The sequence below is a fragment of the Ceratotherium simum genome, chromosome 2 (genome assembly GCF_057802395.1).
Source record: "Ceratotherium simum simum isolate JZ-2026a chromosome 2, ASM5780239v1, whole genome shotgun sequence".
NCBI lineage: Eukaryota > Metazoa > Chordata > Mammalia > Perissodactyla > Rhinocerotidae > Ceratotherium > Ceratotherium simum.
In genome coordinates, this window is record NC_141901.1 from 14,874,547 (window position 1) to 14,890,222 (window position 15,676).

Sequence of the window (15,676 nt, forward strand, 5' to 3'; positions counted from 1 at the left end):
TTCCAAGAGAAGAGGAGATACACGGAAACTATGATTGATGGAATGAGATCCCTGAGGATGTGGGCAAAGATGATTTCGGGGACATAGGTGGAGGAAATAACCCTGGGGTAGAGGATACATCATAACCTGAGATTGAAGGAAAGGAAAGAATTTGTGATGTGAATGAGAAATTTGAGGTGGAGAAGAAGAAGATGTGAGGGGAAGCTCATGTCTAATGCCTCAGCCTTCTTAGTAAAGTATGAGGTAAGGAGACCAGTTTTGTATCACTTTTTACCCACTGAAAGAATGTGTGTGGACCTTACCCACTCTTTTCCAGTCGCCAGACAGAAATTTTATTTTTAAATATATTTTTCTTATTTTTTAGGGATATTTCTTTTCTGTACGATGTTAAATATGTTAAAGGAGAGACTAGGGAGTGGACAGTTTGTCCCCCACATTTGGATCGTTCATTACAGTCACATGATGGTGTCATTGTGCCTCATAAGGTAATAAAGGATTTGACAAATAATTTCCTCTCCCTCTTTCTACTTTTAAAACAAAATCATTTCCCCAAAATATAAAGCAATGTCATACTATAACAACAATCTGCATTGCTTATCAGTTTTCATAGCACTTTCTAATTATTTCTAGAAAAGGGTATTTATTGGGAAAAGATCAAAGATATTTTAAGCCATTTTCCAAAATACGATTATCTACTTTAATCTAGAAAATATAGTATAGGAGACTAGATTTTTTTTTTTCAAAACCCACAGTTTAAAGTTGTAGGATTCTTATTTTTGGAATGTTGCTGAGGTGAATTTTAAATTCCCATTGAATTTTAAAGAGTCATTGGATTTCTGAATGTATGGGACATGTGTAACTAATACTAAAACCAAGGTTCTTTATTTCATGGTTATTTTTTAATGTATGCTCTGCTAAAAGTTTTTTACTACTTGCCATGACCCACATTACTAATATTGTTATTTCTCTAATAAAATCTCTTAACTTAATATATAGTATCCCATTGCCATAGGAATTAGGATTTGTGCAATTCAGTTTTTTTCATCTACTAATGTTTCATTTTTGTCCATTTTTTTTTTCAGCCAAAGAAAGTAACAGATACTTTGATTCCTGAAGAATTTCATATTGTGTCAAATACAGGTGTTTCCGGTTTGGAGTGTTATGATGAGTGAGTACTATGGTATATACTGAATATCTGGCAAGTTGCACTGTTTCCTCCTTCCCAGACATGGAGGAACCTGAGAACAGTCCACTCGTGTTCCTAGGCATTATCTACACTGCAATGAGGAAGAATTTGGCCTACCATCCTAATACAATTTAAGAAAAGTATCAAAAGCTAATGAAAAAGTCTTACTTGAAATAATTTGGGATTTTAGTGATTAAATTGTTCTGTCTTTTCCTACTGTTTAATTTTGAATTAAAAAAAATAGATCTTTGTTCTGAACACTTGAGTATGCCTCTTTAGGAATGGTTTTGAGCAATGACCATGGAGACAAAGGAAAGTGCTCTAAGCTGGAATCTCATAATGCACGCTCTAGGGCTTAGCTCCAGACTGCAGACTAGCCGTCTCCAGTTTTTTTTTGATTCCTGCTTATGGGATTAAAAATGGTATCTTGGGGGCCAGCCCCGTGGTGTAGTGGTTAAGTTTGGCACGCTCTGCTCTGGCGGCCAGGATTCACAGGTTCAGATCCCAGGCACAGACCTACACCACTTGTCAGCCATGCTGTGGTGGACCCCCGTACAAAGTAGAGGAAGATTGGCACAGAGGTTAGCTCAGGGCTAATCTTCCTCACGCACAAACACAAAAAGGAGGGATCTTGTTTTCATTTTCTGAACAACACTTGAATGTTTCATTGTTTAAAAAACTAGAACTTTGGACTAAGCTTTTATAATAAAATGTCCAGAAGCTGTCACTCTTTTTGCCTTATCCAATACATATGTTATATGGCACTTCCTTATGATGGTGGGTTTCAGAACAATATTTTTCCAAAGAGAACTAAATGGAACTCATTTTTGGGGTAACTTTTTATTTCTGTATAATTTCAAAATTATAAAAAAGTTACAAAAATAGGACAAGGAACTCCAGTATACTGTCTATTCTGACTTACGGAGTTTTTGCATTTTTCCTCATTTGCTTTAATACAGACACACGTGCACACACACATACTTATTTAAACTATTCAAACTATTCAAGAGTAAATTGGAGACATTGTGACACTTTATCACCAAATACTTTAGTGTATATTTCCTAGCAACCCACTAGATATAGATCTTTTGATGACTTTTTTTAGCTCCATCATTTCTTCTGTATTTGTTAGTTGGCATTTTACCATATAGACTCATGGATTTCTATTTGATTCAATGGGTTATAATTCTTTACTATTATTATTTATTTTGATGTTCAAATTTTTCCAGATTTGGCGAATGCCAGCTCCTTTGAGCTGGCTCTTGTGTTCTTTGGACATGTCCCTATCATTCTTGAATGCTCCCTTATTTTCTGGCTCAATAAGATTTCCAGGTTCATCTTTTATTTCCCAACTCCAGCTTTGGAATGAGCTCTGAGTCATTTCTCCAAGGAGTACTGATTCCTCTTAGTGGAGAATGGTACCTAGAGACCAAGATCTGGGTGCTAGGTGTGCTCATTGCTCCTGGGGTGTCATCACTTCTAGTGCCTCTCACATACTCATTTTTGAAACTTTATTTTGAGTGTATATTCCCTGGAGATTTTTCACTGATCTAAATTCTGAAAATAGACCTTATTAACCAATGGTGTTCCAGTAGGGGGCAGAACCAAAAGAAATCCTTATTAACTAGGGGAAGAAAAAAGATATATAAATAATAATGCATTTAAAGGATTACCATGTGGCTCTCATTGTGATACTCATTTAGGTGTAACAGGCACTACAAGAGGGCAGATATGCTGGGAGTTAGGAAAGCTCAGTTCTGGTTTCATTCTATGCTTCTTATTAATTGTTTAACCAGTTTAGTCACTTAACTTTATTGACTTCAGTGTTCTTAGAACATCCTTCCACCTTTGAAAAGTTATGTGTTTTTTTAAAATGAATCAAGGAAATTTTGTTTCTTTCTTTTTTTTTTTGTGAGGAAGACCAGCCCTGAGCTAACATCTGATGCCAATCCTCCTCTTTTTTGCTGAGGAAGACTGGCCCTGGGCTAGCATCCATGCCCATCTTCCTCTACTTTATATGGGACGCCGCCACAGCATGGTTTGACAAGCGGTGTGTTTGTGCGCACCTGGGATCTGAACCGGCGAACCCCAGGCCGCCACAGCGGAGCGCGCGCACTTAACCGCTTGCGCCACCGGGCCAGCCCCAAGGAAATTTTCATCTTGTGACATATTGAGGAATGTGATTGAAGCTCTTTTACTAAAAAATGTTCCAAATATGATAAATATTATTACATCTGTCTGTAGATGTGTAAGGCTATTTATGTATGACCTTGTGTGCCAAATGATGGACTTTTCTGGTTTCTCCAAGCTTCTCAATTCCATGAGGTCTTAAGTTTATCATGTTGTGATATGTGATAAACAGGCCAGATAATTTTCTTACAATAACATTTACCTGTATTATTTATTGCAGCAAATATACTACTCTCCTCACAGATAGTGAAAACAGGCTATTGCTCTTTCCATCCATGTAAGTACTTTTTATTTTTGAAAGCATTTCTCAGAAAGAATAACTATATACATATATATTCCTTTTTCTTGATACTTTATTACATAAAAAATATTAAAATTACAGCAGAAACCCAAGACAATAATTGCCTACAATTCTATTATTTAATCAGTGTTTTCATTTGTCCAATTGCGATTTATTCAATTTTTACATATTTATAATATTTAAGTCCTATAATACTTTTTTTTACAGTTTCAAATTTCTTTTTTTTGTTTTTAAATTTTATCTTATTGTGGTAAGAACACTTAACATGAGATTTACCCTCTTAACAAATTTTTAAGTGTGCTATACAGTTTTGTTAACCGTAGGCACAATGTTGTAGATCTGTAGAACTTATTCACCTTGCATAACTGAAACTTTATTCCCATTGATTAGTAATTTCCCATTTCCTCTCCCCCTAGCCCCTGGAAACCACCATCCCACTCTCTGATTCTATGATTTTGACTATTTTAGAATATTCCTCATGTAAGTGAGATCATGCAGTATTTGTCCTTTTGTGACTGGCTTATTTCACTTAGCCTAATGTCCTCCAGGTTCATCCATATTGTTACATATTGCAGAATTTCATTTTTTTTTAAGACTGAATAATATTCCATTGTATGTGTATATGTACCACATCTTCTTTTTCCGTTCATCTATTGATGGACACTTAGGTTGTTACCACATCTTGACTATTGTGAATAGTGCTGCAATGATCCTGGGAGTGCTAGTATCTCTTCCAGATCCTGATTTCAATTCTTTTGGATAAATACTCAAAAGTGGGATTGCTGAATCATATATAAAATACTTTTATATTCTACATTTAACCATTAGTATTTCTCCATTTTGCTGTATTTTTTTTTTCTTATTATCTCTCCTTTGTTCCTTTTCTTCTCTTACATTGTAATCAATATTAACAGCTTGGTGTTTATCTCTCCACATTTTTTCTGTGTTCTTACAATCTTACACAGTAGGTGTATAGAATTTTTGTGGGGTGGAGCATTATTTTCTTTTACGAAAAAGAGGATCATACTCTTTGCATTTTTCTTGTTTTCTTTTTTTGCTATATTACTGATATCTCACTAGATCAGTACATACAGGTCTAATGATTTAAAATACGATTAATATTCCATAGTATATACATTTTCTTTATAAATATAATAATCTTTTTGCCATTTGAGGATGATCTATTTTTTGTAACACTAATTACATAAATCTGCCACCTTAATCTTTTAGGAAACCTAATAAAAGAGTAGAAGTGGTCCAGCTGAATGACGTGATGGATACTATGCTAGAGAGAGCTGGTGTGGAAAATCAGGAATATACAGGGCCAACCAAGGTAGTTGCAAAGATCAGTGTAACCTAGTGGTGAAGAGCATGCACTCAAGGTGGAATGCCTGGATTGGAATCCTGGCCCTGCCATTTATTAGCTGGTGACCTTGGGCAAGGCATTTAATGTATTTGTGCCTTAATTTCCTCATCTGTAAATTAGAGATAATAATAATATCTACCTCATAGGGTTGTTGTGGAGATTAAATGACATAATAAATGTAAAGGGCTTAGAACATGTGGTAAACACGGTATAATTAATTGTTAGTATTATTATTACTGTATTTCATTGAATATAAGGCACCATTGATTATAAGACCCCTATTACTTTATGTCCCACTAAAAAACACTGCCAATTAAACCATGCTTTCTTACCACTTATAATTTTTATTTTGTACTTAATGAAAGAACTTTTTCAGTCTTACATAGAGCGATTTTTTTCTTTACGAGGGCTATTTCTTTTTTGTTTTGTAAGTTTTTATTTTTATAGATTTGAAACTTGAAATAGACAAGTTTGATATAAGGCACTCCTATATAACCTTTACCCAGATTCACCAATTTTTTACATTGTTCCCTATTAGATTTATCATTCTCTCTCCCTCTCTCTATATAATTTTTTCTGAACCATTTTAAAGGAAGGTGACGACATCATGCCTCTTTACCACCAAACATTTCAGAGTATATTTCCTATGGATAAGGACATTCTCTTACATATCCATAATACAGTCATCAAAATCAGAAAATTTAACATTGGTATGATAGTATTATGAATATAGTCCATATTCAAATTGCAAATTTTATCAATTGTCCCTATAATGGCTTTTATAGCTATTTTTCCTTCTCTATTTCAGGATCCCAGGATCACACAATGCTTTTAGTTGTCATATTCCTTTATTTTTTATTTTTTAATTTTTTTGTTGAGGAAGATTAGCCCTGAGTTAACATCTGTTGCCAATTCTCCTCTTTTTACTGAGGAAGATTGTCTCTGGGCTAACATCTGTGCCCATCTTCCTCTATTTTATATGTGGGACGGCTGCCACAGCATGGCTTAATAAGCGGTGCATATGTCTGTGCCCAGGATCCGAACCTGTGAACCCCGGGCTGCCGAAGCGGAGTGCGCAAATTTAACCGCTAGCCACCAGGCTGGTCCCTGTCATGTTCCTTTAGACAAGTTTAAAAAACAGTTTTTTGTTTTTCTTGACCTTGATATTTGGATGTGCACAGGCCAGTTATTCTGTAGAATGTTCCTCAATTTTGGTTTGTCTGATGTGTACTCATGATTAGATTCAGGTTTTGTATTTTTGCCAGGGACAACATAGAAGTGATATTGTGACCTTCTCAAGTGCATCATATAAAGAGGTGCATGATTAGACATAGGTTTTTAAAAATAATGTATCATTTTTGTATATATATTGATAAAGGAAAATGTAAGTCAAATAAATTAATCAAGGTGTTTCTTTTTTTTGTGAGGGAGATCAGCCCTGAGCTAACATCTGTGCCAATCCTCCTCTTTTTGCTGAGGAAGACCAGCTCTGAGCTAACATCTATGCCAATCCTCCTCCTTTTTTTTTTTTCCCCCCAAAGCCCCAGTAGATAGTTGTATGTCATAGTTGCACATCCCTCTAGTTGCTGTATGTGGGACACGGCCCCAGCATGGCCGGAGAAGTGGTGCATTGGTGCACGCCCGGGATCCGAACCCCGGGCCGCCAGTAGCGGAGCTTATGCACTTAACCGCTAAGCCACGGGGCCGGCCCAATCAAGGTGTTTCTAAAACTTATTCACATTCAGGGTGCTTACCACCTAAAATGGTTTTTACTGACAAGACTGTAATAAATACTGATTATCTTAATTATCTTCTGCCAGATGCACAAACTACTACATATATTGAAGAAGGAACAAACCATTTACAATACAGTATTTCATGAACTTATTCGACAAGTCAGTGTGGACTGTGCAGATAGGGGAGAACTACTGTCTAAAATCAGGTTAGAGCTGTTATGGGAGTATCCCAGTTTCCTATTGAATTTTATATTAGAATTATGTTTATATCTGCTTTTGAGAAAAATCACAAAAGTACACTTCTCTATTCTGTTGATAATAAGGAACCTAATTGTATTACTATTATATTTTCTTCCTTAAGGTGATTTCTGTTGGGATGTTTGATGCCATATTATTTTATGATTGGGAGTGAAGTGCTATGCGACATAGTGGAAAGAGCGTAGATTCTGGAGACAGACCGATCTGGTTTCAAATCATCATCTAGATGTGTGACCTTGGTAAAAGTCTGGGCCTTAGTTTTCTCATCTTTAAATGAAGATAATAGCTACTGTGAAAATTTTAATTTGTCTATTTGTTCATTCATCAATAATACTTATTGAGTGTCTACTCTGTGTCAAGCACTAAGATGCTTTATAGGATAGTGGTAAGGTTTAAATGAGAGCACAGAAGTAGGTGCTCAATACATATAATTATTATAGATGATGATAATTACTATTGTTACTATAATTCTTCTTCTCATGACTATAGTTCTTTCCAAAAAGCTGAAAGGAATAGTAGAATTAGAACACTGGGTTCAGATTACATATCTGCAGCTTACTTGCCATGGATCCATAGGCAAATTATTAGATCTCTCTGAATATCTGTTTCTCCTGAGAGGGAATTAATAATATAAATTTGCCCTATTTGCCCACCATCTGATTTATGTAAGCTGAGTCCTCCTATCTGACGGTGCTGAGAAACTAGAAGCAAAGCCATTAATAAGAGACTGGTCAAGGTTAGGTACTAAGGAGTACTAAGGAGTAAGTTGTTGGAAGACCATCAAGAGCTGGAGAATGTCAAATTAGAATGAAGATAGGGACAACTAAAGTATGCGTTGTTAAGCTAAGAACAAAGCCAGGAGGGATAGATGAGGAAGGCATGGCAAAGGAACTAGATGACTAACAGTGTATCCAAACCTTCCCCTCATGAGGAACAGGTATGAGTGGGTATAACAGCTGATATCAGGAGTTAGCTTCTATGGCCCAAAATAGGGTGGGGTCCTATCCCAGGAAGTCTAAACAAAGAGAGACAGGCAGGCAAGTCAAAGCCAAAATCCTTTAAGAAAAGTTGAGTCAGACACTAGGGAGACAAAAATACTAACTCCAAAGTGCCAGAGATAGTATCAGAGTAGGCTTGAAAGCCAAGGATTTAGAATAGGGTAAAGTTGGAGTCAAGAATACAAAGTAGGTGAGAATAAGCCATGAGATTTCAGGAGGATTGCTGCAAACATTCATGATGTGTTTGTGAAATGGTGAAACACTCAATAGGTCCAAAATAAACTAGCGGCCAGCATTTTGTTGTGTTAGGAGCTCTTTTAAAGGTCCAGAGCCCACCTTCAAAGAGGAAGACTTTCGTTGTCCTGAGCCTGGTATCTTACGGAGTCCTACCTGCTTCACAAGATTGTTGTGGGGATCCAATAGACGTCCCCAGTAAATGGTTACCCCATGCGTGCTCTGGAAATACTTGATATCAGCCTCTAAGCTCCTCTCTCTGTTTGCGTGTTACTGTAGCTTTCTGCTGTACGTCTCATTGAGTGCCATCTCATCAGCTTGTGTGTGTCTCTGCTTTTCATGCAACTGCCTTTGAGACCTGTTGCTGCAGAAGGAGGGTTTCATATGAAACAGTTGCATAATAACTGTTTTTTTTTGTGTGTGTGTGTGTGTGGAAGATCAGCCCTGTGCTAACATCTGCCAATCCTCCTCTTTTTTTGCTGAGGAAGACTGGCCCTGGGCTAACATCCATGCCCATCTTCCTCCACTTTATATGGGATGCCGCCACAGTATGGCTTGCCAAGCGGGGTGTCGCGCCGGGGATCCAAACTGGCGAACTCCGGGCTGCCGCAGCGGAGTGCGCCACACTTAACCGCTTGTGCCACCGAGCCGGCCCCCATAATAACTGTTTTTTATAGGGGAAAAAATAACTGCCAGGTTGGGTATGAGCTGAACAAGACTCTCAGATTACGTGGAAATCGGGCTGCTGCTGTAAATTCTTTTTGGTTGACACTGTAAATATCTTTGGATGCAGGCACCTGACTTTCTTTCAGTTGTTATTTTTATTTTTTCCAATATTTTATTATGGAAATTTCCAAATTCCCATAAAAATTGAAAGAATTTTACTGTGGGCATGCATATACTCACCATCTAGATTTTGCCATTAATATTTTACTCTAGGGGGCAGCCCCGTGGCTTAGCAGTTAAGTGCGCATGCTCTACTACTGGCGGCCCGGGTTCGGATCCCGGGCGTGCACCGATGCACCGCTTGTCTGGCCATGCTGAGGCGGCATCCCACATACAGCAACTAGAAGGATGTGCAACTATGACATACAACTATCTACTGGGGCTTTGGGGAGAAGGGAGGGAAAAAGGGAGGAGGATTGGCAATAGATGTTAGCTCAGGGCTGGTCTTCCTCAGCAAAAAAAAAGAGGAGAATTGGCATGGATGTTAGCTCAGGGCTCATCTTCTTCACACACACACAAAAAATTCACTCTACTTGCTTTATCGCTTGTCTGTCCATCTAGCCATCCTTCTATCCATCCACCAATTTCATGCACTTCAAAGTAAATTGCAGACATCAGTGTATTTCCCTCTACATACTTCAGCATGTATATCATTAACCAGAATTCGTTGTTTGCCTTTTTTTCTTTTTTTAATAAAATTTACATATACTGAAATACACGAATCTTGTCTGCATTTATTGACTTTTGACAAATACATATACTTATATAACACAAACCCTTATCAAGATATAGAGTATTACCATCACCCCACAGAGTTCCCTAATCCTCTTTTCCAGTCAAAGCCCACCCCACTTCTCCAGAGGTTCTGACTTTTTTCCATCTTAGATTAGTTTCGCCTATTTAGGAACTTCATATAAATGGGATCATACAGTATGTACTCTTTTATGTAAGGCTTCTTTCACATAGCATGTTTTTGAGATTCATCCATGTTGTTCCATGTATTGGGGGTTTTTTCCTTTTTATTGCTGAGTAGTATTCCATTGTATGAATGGAACAAAAACCACTTTGTTTATCCCTTCTATCAATTGGACGCTGGATTGTTTCCAGTTTTGGGCTATTATGAATAAAGCTACCACAGACATTCTTGTATGAATCTTTTTGTGAATTTTTGTAAGAACTTGTCATACCTTTTCCTGAAGTGGTTGTACTGTTATATACTTCCACTAATAATGTATGAGAGTTCTGGTTGCTCCATATTTTTGCCAACATTTGGTTTTATAAGTCTTTTTAATTTTGGCCATTCTGGTGTGTACTAGTATGTCATTATGGTTTTAACTTGCAATTCTCTGCCAACTAAAGATGTTGAGCACGTTTTCATGAGCTTATTTACCATATATATATATTTGAAATATCTGTTCACGTTTTGCCTATTTTTAACTTGGGTTGTTTGTCCTTTTATTGAGATTTATGAGTTCTTTATATATCCTAGGAGCTAATCTTTTGTCGTATATATATAGTTTTATATTTACATATTTTTTAATGAATTAAAAAATATATATACTTAATATTTCTGTATTTTACTTGCCTGTTCATTTTTTTAAAAATGTGCTCACCTGACTTTCTTTTTAAAAATAAAAGGTTTTTGTTCTTTGGAATAGTTTTAGATTTACAGAAGAAATGAGCAGATAATACAGAGTTTCCTTATACCCCTCTCTCCCCCATGTACAGTTTCCCTCCTTATTAACATCTTGTATTAATGTGGTATATTTGTTATAATGAATGAACCAATATTGATATATTATTATCAACTAAAGTCTATAGTTTATATTAAGGTTTATTCTTTGTATTGTACTGTTCTATGTGTTTTGACAAATGCATATTTTTTGACCATAAAAAGGAATGAAGTACTGATACATGATATAACATGGGTGAAATTTGAAAACATTATACTAAATGAAAGAAGCTAGATACAAAAGGTCAGATATTATATGAATCCATTTATATGAAATGTCCAGAAGAGGCAAATCCAGACAGAAAATAGACTAGTAGTTGCCAGGGACTGGGATAAAGAGGAGTGGAGAGTGACTGCTAATGGGTACCATTAAGGGTTTTTTGGGGGGATGATGGAAATACTCTGGAGTTAGTGCTGATGGTTGCGCAACTTTGTGAATATACTAAAAAGTATTATAAACTTTAAAAGGGGAGAATTTTATGGCATGTAAATTATATCTCAGTAAAAAAGTTATAAAGTGTTCACAGATAGTCATTTCATCATGGTGATTCCTCATTTACATTGCATATTTTCCTTTGTGTATCAAATTTCACATAATAAAATTTTTAAATTAATCTACCTTACTATAACTTCTACTCACTAATCCTAATTTTGTACTCTGGAAATACTCAGGATAAGTCTATTCTTTCTTTCACCTTATAGCTCTTTAAATATTTGAAAACAGCCATTTTGTCTTCCCTCTTGTGCATTCTCTTATCCAGGCTAAGCATCCCCAGTTCTTTCAAGTTTTCTTAGTCAAAGATACTAAGCACACTAATTGGTCAATGTTGATTTCAAAATATGGTATCATACAGTATTACCACCATTACAGTAACATACAGAATAGTTTCATGGCCCTAAAAACCCCCTGTGCATCACCTGTTTATCTCCCTCCATTCCTATCCCCCTGAATCCTTGGCAACCACTGATCGTTTTACTGTCTCTATACTTTTGCTTTTCCAGAATATCATATAGTTGGGATCATACTGTATGTAGTCTTTTCAGACTGGTTTCTTTACTCTCACCTGAATTTTAAACTACTGAAATGTTTCCTGACCATTATTTTGTGGAATTCATTAAGTTCTGGGAACCATATCATTGCTTTTGAGCAATTTGATTATGATGTGCCTTGACGTAGTTTTCTTAGTGTTTCTTGTCCTTGGTTTTCATTGAGATTTTTGAATCTGTGAGTTTATATTTTTCATCAAATATGGACGTTTTTTGGCTAGTTTTTTGTCAAGTATTTTTTCTTCCATGCCCCCTTTCTGGGGGAGTCCATTTACACAGATATCAGGCGACTAATAATGAAGTTGTCCCACAGATCACTGATGTTTTGGACATTTTTTCTTGTGTTTTTTCCTCTTTTTCTGTTCATTTTGGATTGTTTCTATTGCTATATCTTCAAGTTCACTAATCTTTTCTTCTGCAATATCTAATCTGTTTTTAATCCTACCCAATGATGTTTTCATCTCAGACACTGCAGTTTTCATCTCTAGAAGCTCAATATGGATCTTTTAAAAATATCTTCCATGTCATTATATAATTTTTTGAATATATAGAATATAGGTATGATAACTTTTAATGTCCTTGTCTGTTAATTCTAACATTTATGCCAGTTCTGGGTCAGTTTCGATTGAGTTTTCTCCTCATCAGTGTTTTCCTGCTTCTTTGCATGCTTGGTAATTTTGATTGAATGACAGACATTGTGAATTTTACCTTAGTGGATGCTATATATTTTTGTATTTCTAAAAATATTGTTGAGCTTTGTTCTAGGACACAATTAAGTTACTTGAAAACAGTTTGATCCTTTTGGGTCTTTAGGTGGGTCCAGAACAGTGCTCACTTTAGGGCTAATTATTTCTGCATACCAAGGCAAGACTTTTCTTTGTACTATATCCAATGCCTATGAATCATGAGTTTCCCAGTCTAGCTAGTTGGAACAGGCACTATTTTGAGCCATGTGTGAGTGCTGGGCACTCTTACCTCTCATCTTTTCAAATGGTTCTTTCCCTGGTCTCAGGTAGTTTCTTCACATTTATGCCCCGATCATTACTTAGCTGAATACTTGAGGGGGACCCTCTGCAGAGCTCTAGAGTTCTTTCTCTGTGTAGCTCTTTTCTCTCTGATACTCTGTCCTCTCAACTCTAGCTGCTTTCATCTCTCTAGGCTCTTTGCTCTGTCTCCTTAACTCAAGGAGTCCACTGGGCTCCTCCTTGGTTCCCTCTTCTTGTGCTATGGCCTCAAAACTCTCTCAAGTCAATAAGTTGGAGCAATCATAGGGCTTACTTTATTTATTTCTGGTCTCTCAGGGATCAATTTCTTTCGTTGCCTGATTTCCAGTGTCTTGAAAATTGTTGTTTCACATACTTTGTCTTTTTTTTGTTGTTATTTCAGGCAGAAGAGTAAATTTAGTTCCTCTGGACTTCTTTTTATATTTCCTATACCTATCTATACCACAAGCCTATGTATAGGTTAATGTTCTGCATAAGTTTTGGGAAATTATCAATGATGATGTCTTTCATGAATGTCTGTTCTCCATTCTCTCTGTTTTCTCTTTCTGGAACTTTGATTAGATATATATGACATTTTCATTTTATGTTCTTTGTCTCTTAATCTCTTTTTCATAATTTCCATCTCCTTGTCTGTATGCTGCATTCTGGGTAATTTTTTCCAGGACATTAATACCGTCTTTAGCTATATCTATTCTGCTATAACCCATCTGCTGAGTTTTACAATTCAATGATTGTATTTTCCCCTGAAGAGTTCTATTGGTTTGTTTCCATATCTCTCATCATATTTGTTTTGTTGCTTATTTATTTTTAGAGTCCATCTTTTATTTCTTAAACATTTTATGCATGGTTTTATATTCTAAATCTGATAAGTCTGATATATGAAGACCATTAGTATCTAAAATCTACTGTTTGTTGTTTCTTCTGAGTCTCATTCATGATGGTTTATTTACATGAATATTTTGCAATCTTTGCTTGTGTAGCTAATATTTGGCTAATCTTTTTTTTTTTTTTAATTTTATTTATTTATTTTTCCCCAGTAGATAGTTGTATGTCATAGCTACACATCCTTCTAGTTGCCGTATGTGGGACGCGGCCTCGGCATGGCCGGAGAAGCCATGCGTCGGTGCGCACCCGGGATCCGAACCCGGGCCGCCAGCAGCGGAGCGCACGCACTTAACCGCTAAGCCATGGGGCCGGCCCTTGGCTAATCTTAATTATGAAATCCTCAGGGTATAAATCGTGGATGATTCCTGAAGAGAGGATTTGCATTTTCTCCCTTCTGGAATCCTGGCTTTATGCAGTTGTCCTATACTCAGGTCTCCCACTTGGAAGTGGACTCGAGATTTAGTCTCTGGGACCCAGCATTGGTATTTTTACTGAGGCAACCCTGACCTTGGGTTTGCATAGTGAATTACTGCATACCACCTCCCACTCCATTCTTGGCTTATTGTATTTTGTTTGCTGTTTTTCTTTTTCATCCGTAGAGACTTCTGTTTCTTCCTGTGAGCCCAGTAATGCTTCAAGAAGTGTGCTCTATCACGGATATAGTTGTCTTATAATGGGAAGGCCCTTCAGAGTATTTTGTCCCTATATTGCCAATAGGGGAAGTCCTAAAGAAGCTGGTTTTTTTTTGTTTTCTTGTGAGGAAGATCAGCCCTGAGCTAACATCTGCCAATCCTCCTCTTTTTGCTGAGGAAGACTGGCCCTGGGCTAACATCCATGCCCATCTTCCTCCACTTTATAAGGGACGCTGCTGCAGCATGGCTTGACGAGTGGTGTGTTGGTGCGCGCCTGGGATCCAAACTGGCGAACCCTGGGCCACTGCAGTGGAGCTCGCGCACTTAACCACTTGCCCCACCGGCCGGCCCCCAAGAAGGTGTTTTTAAAATTGATACTTCCCAATGTATGAGCTGCATATTAAGTGGATAAACTCCCTGTCACTTTAAGTGTTTAAACAAGGGCTGTATAATTCCATCAGTTGATGAGACATTAAACTAAATGACCATTCCAACTCAAAGATATTATAATTCTGGGGTCTCAGGCTTAGGATATAATACCTAGATCACTTTTAATATAAATGAAGACTGCTCAGCTATGGTATTTGTAATTTGTCATCTGTGATCATTTCCAAATATTTTGTTTGGATTTATTCAGAAGCAAAAGAAATGACTTCTTTGTATTTAAGGTCTTTGTTTCTTTTTAAACAGTTGGTGTCTCTTTACATTTTGGTCGATTTGAGAAAAGTGATTTTATTCATGAATTCAACTATTTATAAAAATCCCACTATATTCCAGGCACTCTGTGACATGGTTCATATCCTTGTAGAGTTTATGATTTAGAAGAAGAAATAAAAGAAGGCCTTATTTTGTTTTACATCTCAGACATTATATTCCAAATAATTATGACTCTGGCTAAAATTCTCCACAATTCATTCACTTATATGAGCATGGCAGGAATAGATCCTTTTCTTTTTCTATCTTGTTCTTCCCACATATCTTTTGTGAAGATCTGTTCAATATTTTTTTCCCTAACATTACTTTCTCTCTCACATATTTTCTGGCTCCTTTTTTCTTCTGCATGATGTCTTGTTTTCCTTCTTTCTCATGCAGAGAGCGGTATGTACAAATGCTTGACCAAATTGCCCGGCAGATGATTGACTTCTACAAAGACTTGGTAACTCAGCGAATGATGGACCAGCGCATTTTAGAAGAATTGTACAATTTTAAGAATGTTATTGAGGAACTGACCAGGTAAAAACTGAGTATCTTTAACCCAAAACAAAAGTCAAAGCCATGTCTCTAAAGAGAGTAAAAAATATTCAGGGAAAGCAGAGTGGTTAATGGTGAGGATTCTTTTGTTCCCTTTTCATGTTTAGCAAGAGAACAGAGGACTGGATAT

The 15,676-nt window shown here is 36.7% G+C and overlaps 1 protein-coding gene across 1 annotated transcript in view; it reads left to right on the forward strand.

Moving 5' to 3' along the window:
- The window catches only part of AXDND1 (axonemal dynein light chain domain containing 1), a 102,254-nt gene that overhangs the window by 9,985 nt on the left and 76,593 nt on the right, over positions 1-15,676 (forward strand). The window contains exons 5-10 of the mRNA XM_004425172.3: positions 365-485; positions 1,083-1,168; positions 3,597-3,653; positions 4,908-5,010; positions 6,864-6,985; positions 15,388-15,528. Coding sequence (XP_004425229.2) covers positions 365-485; positions 1,083-1,168; positions 3,597-3,653; positions 4,908-5,010; positions 6,864-6,985; positions 15,388-15,528 — 630 coding nt within the window. The remainder of the gene's footprint in view (positions 1-364; positions 486-1,082; positions 1,169-3,596; positions 3,654-4,907; positions 5,011-6,863; positions 6,986-15,387; positions 15,529-15,676) is intronic.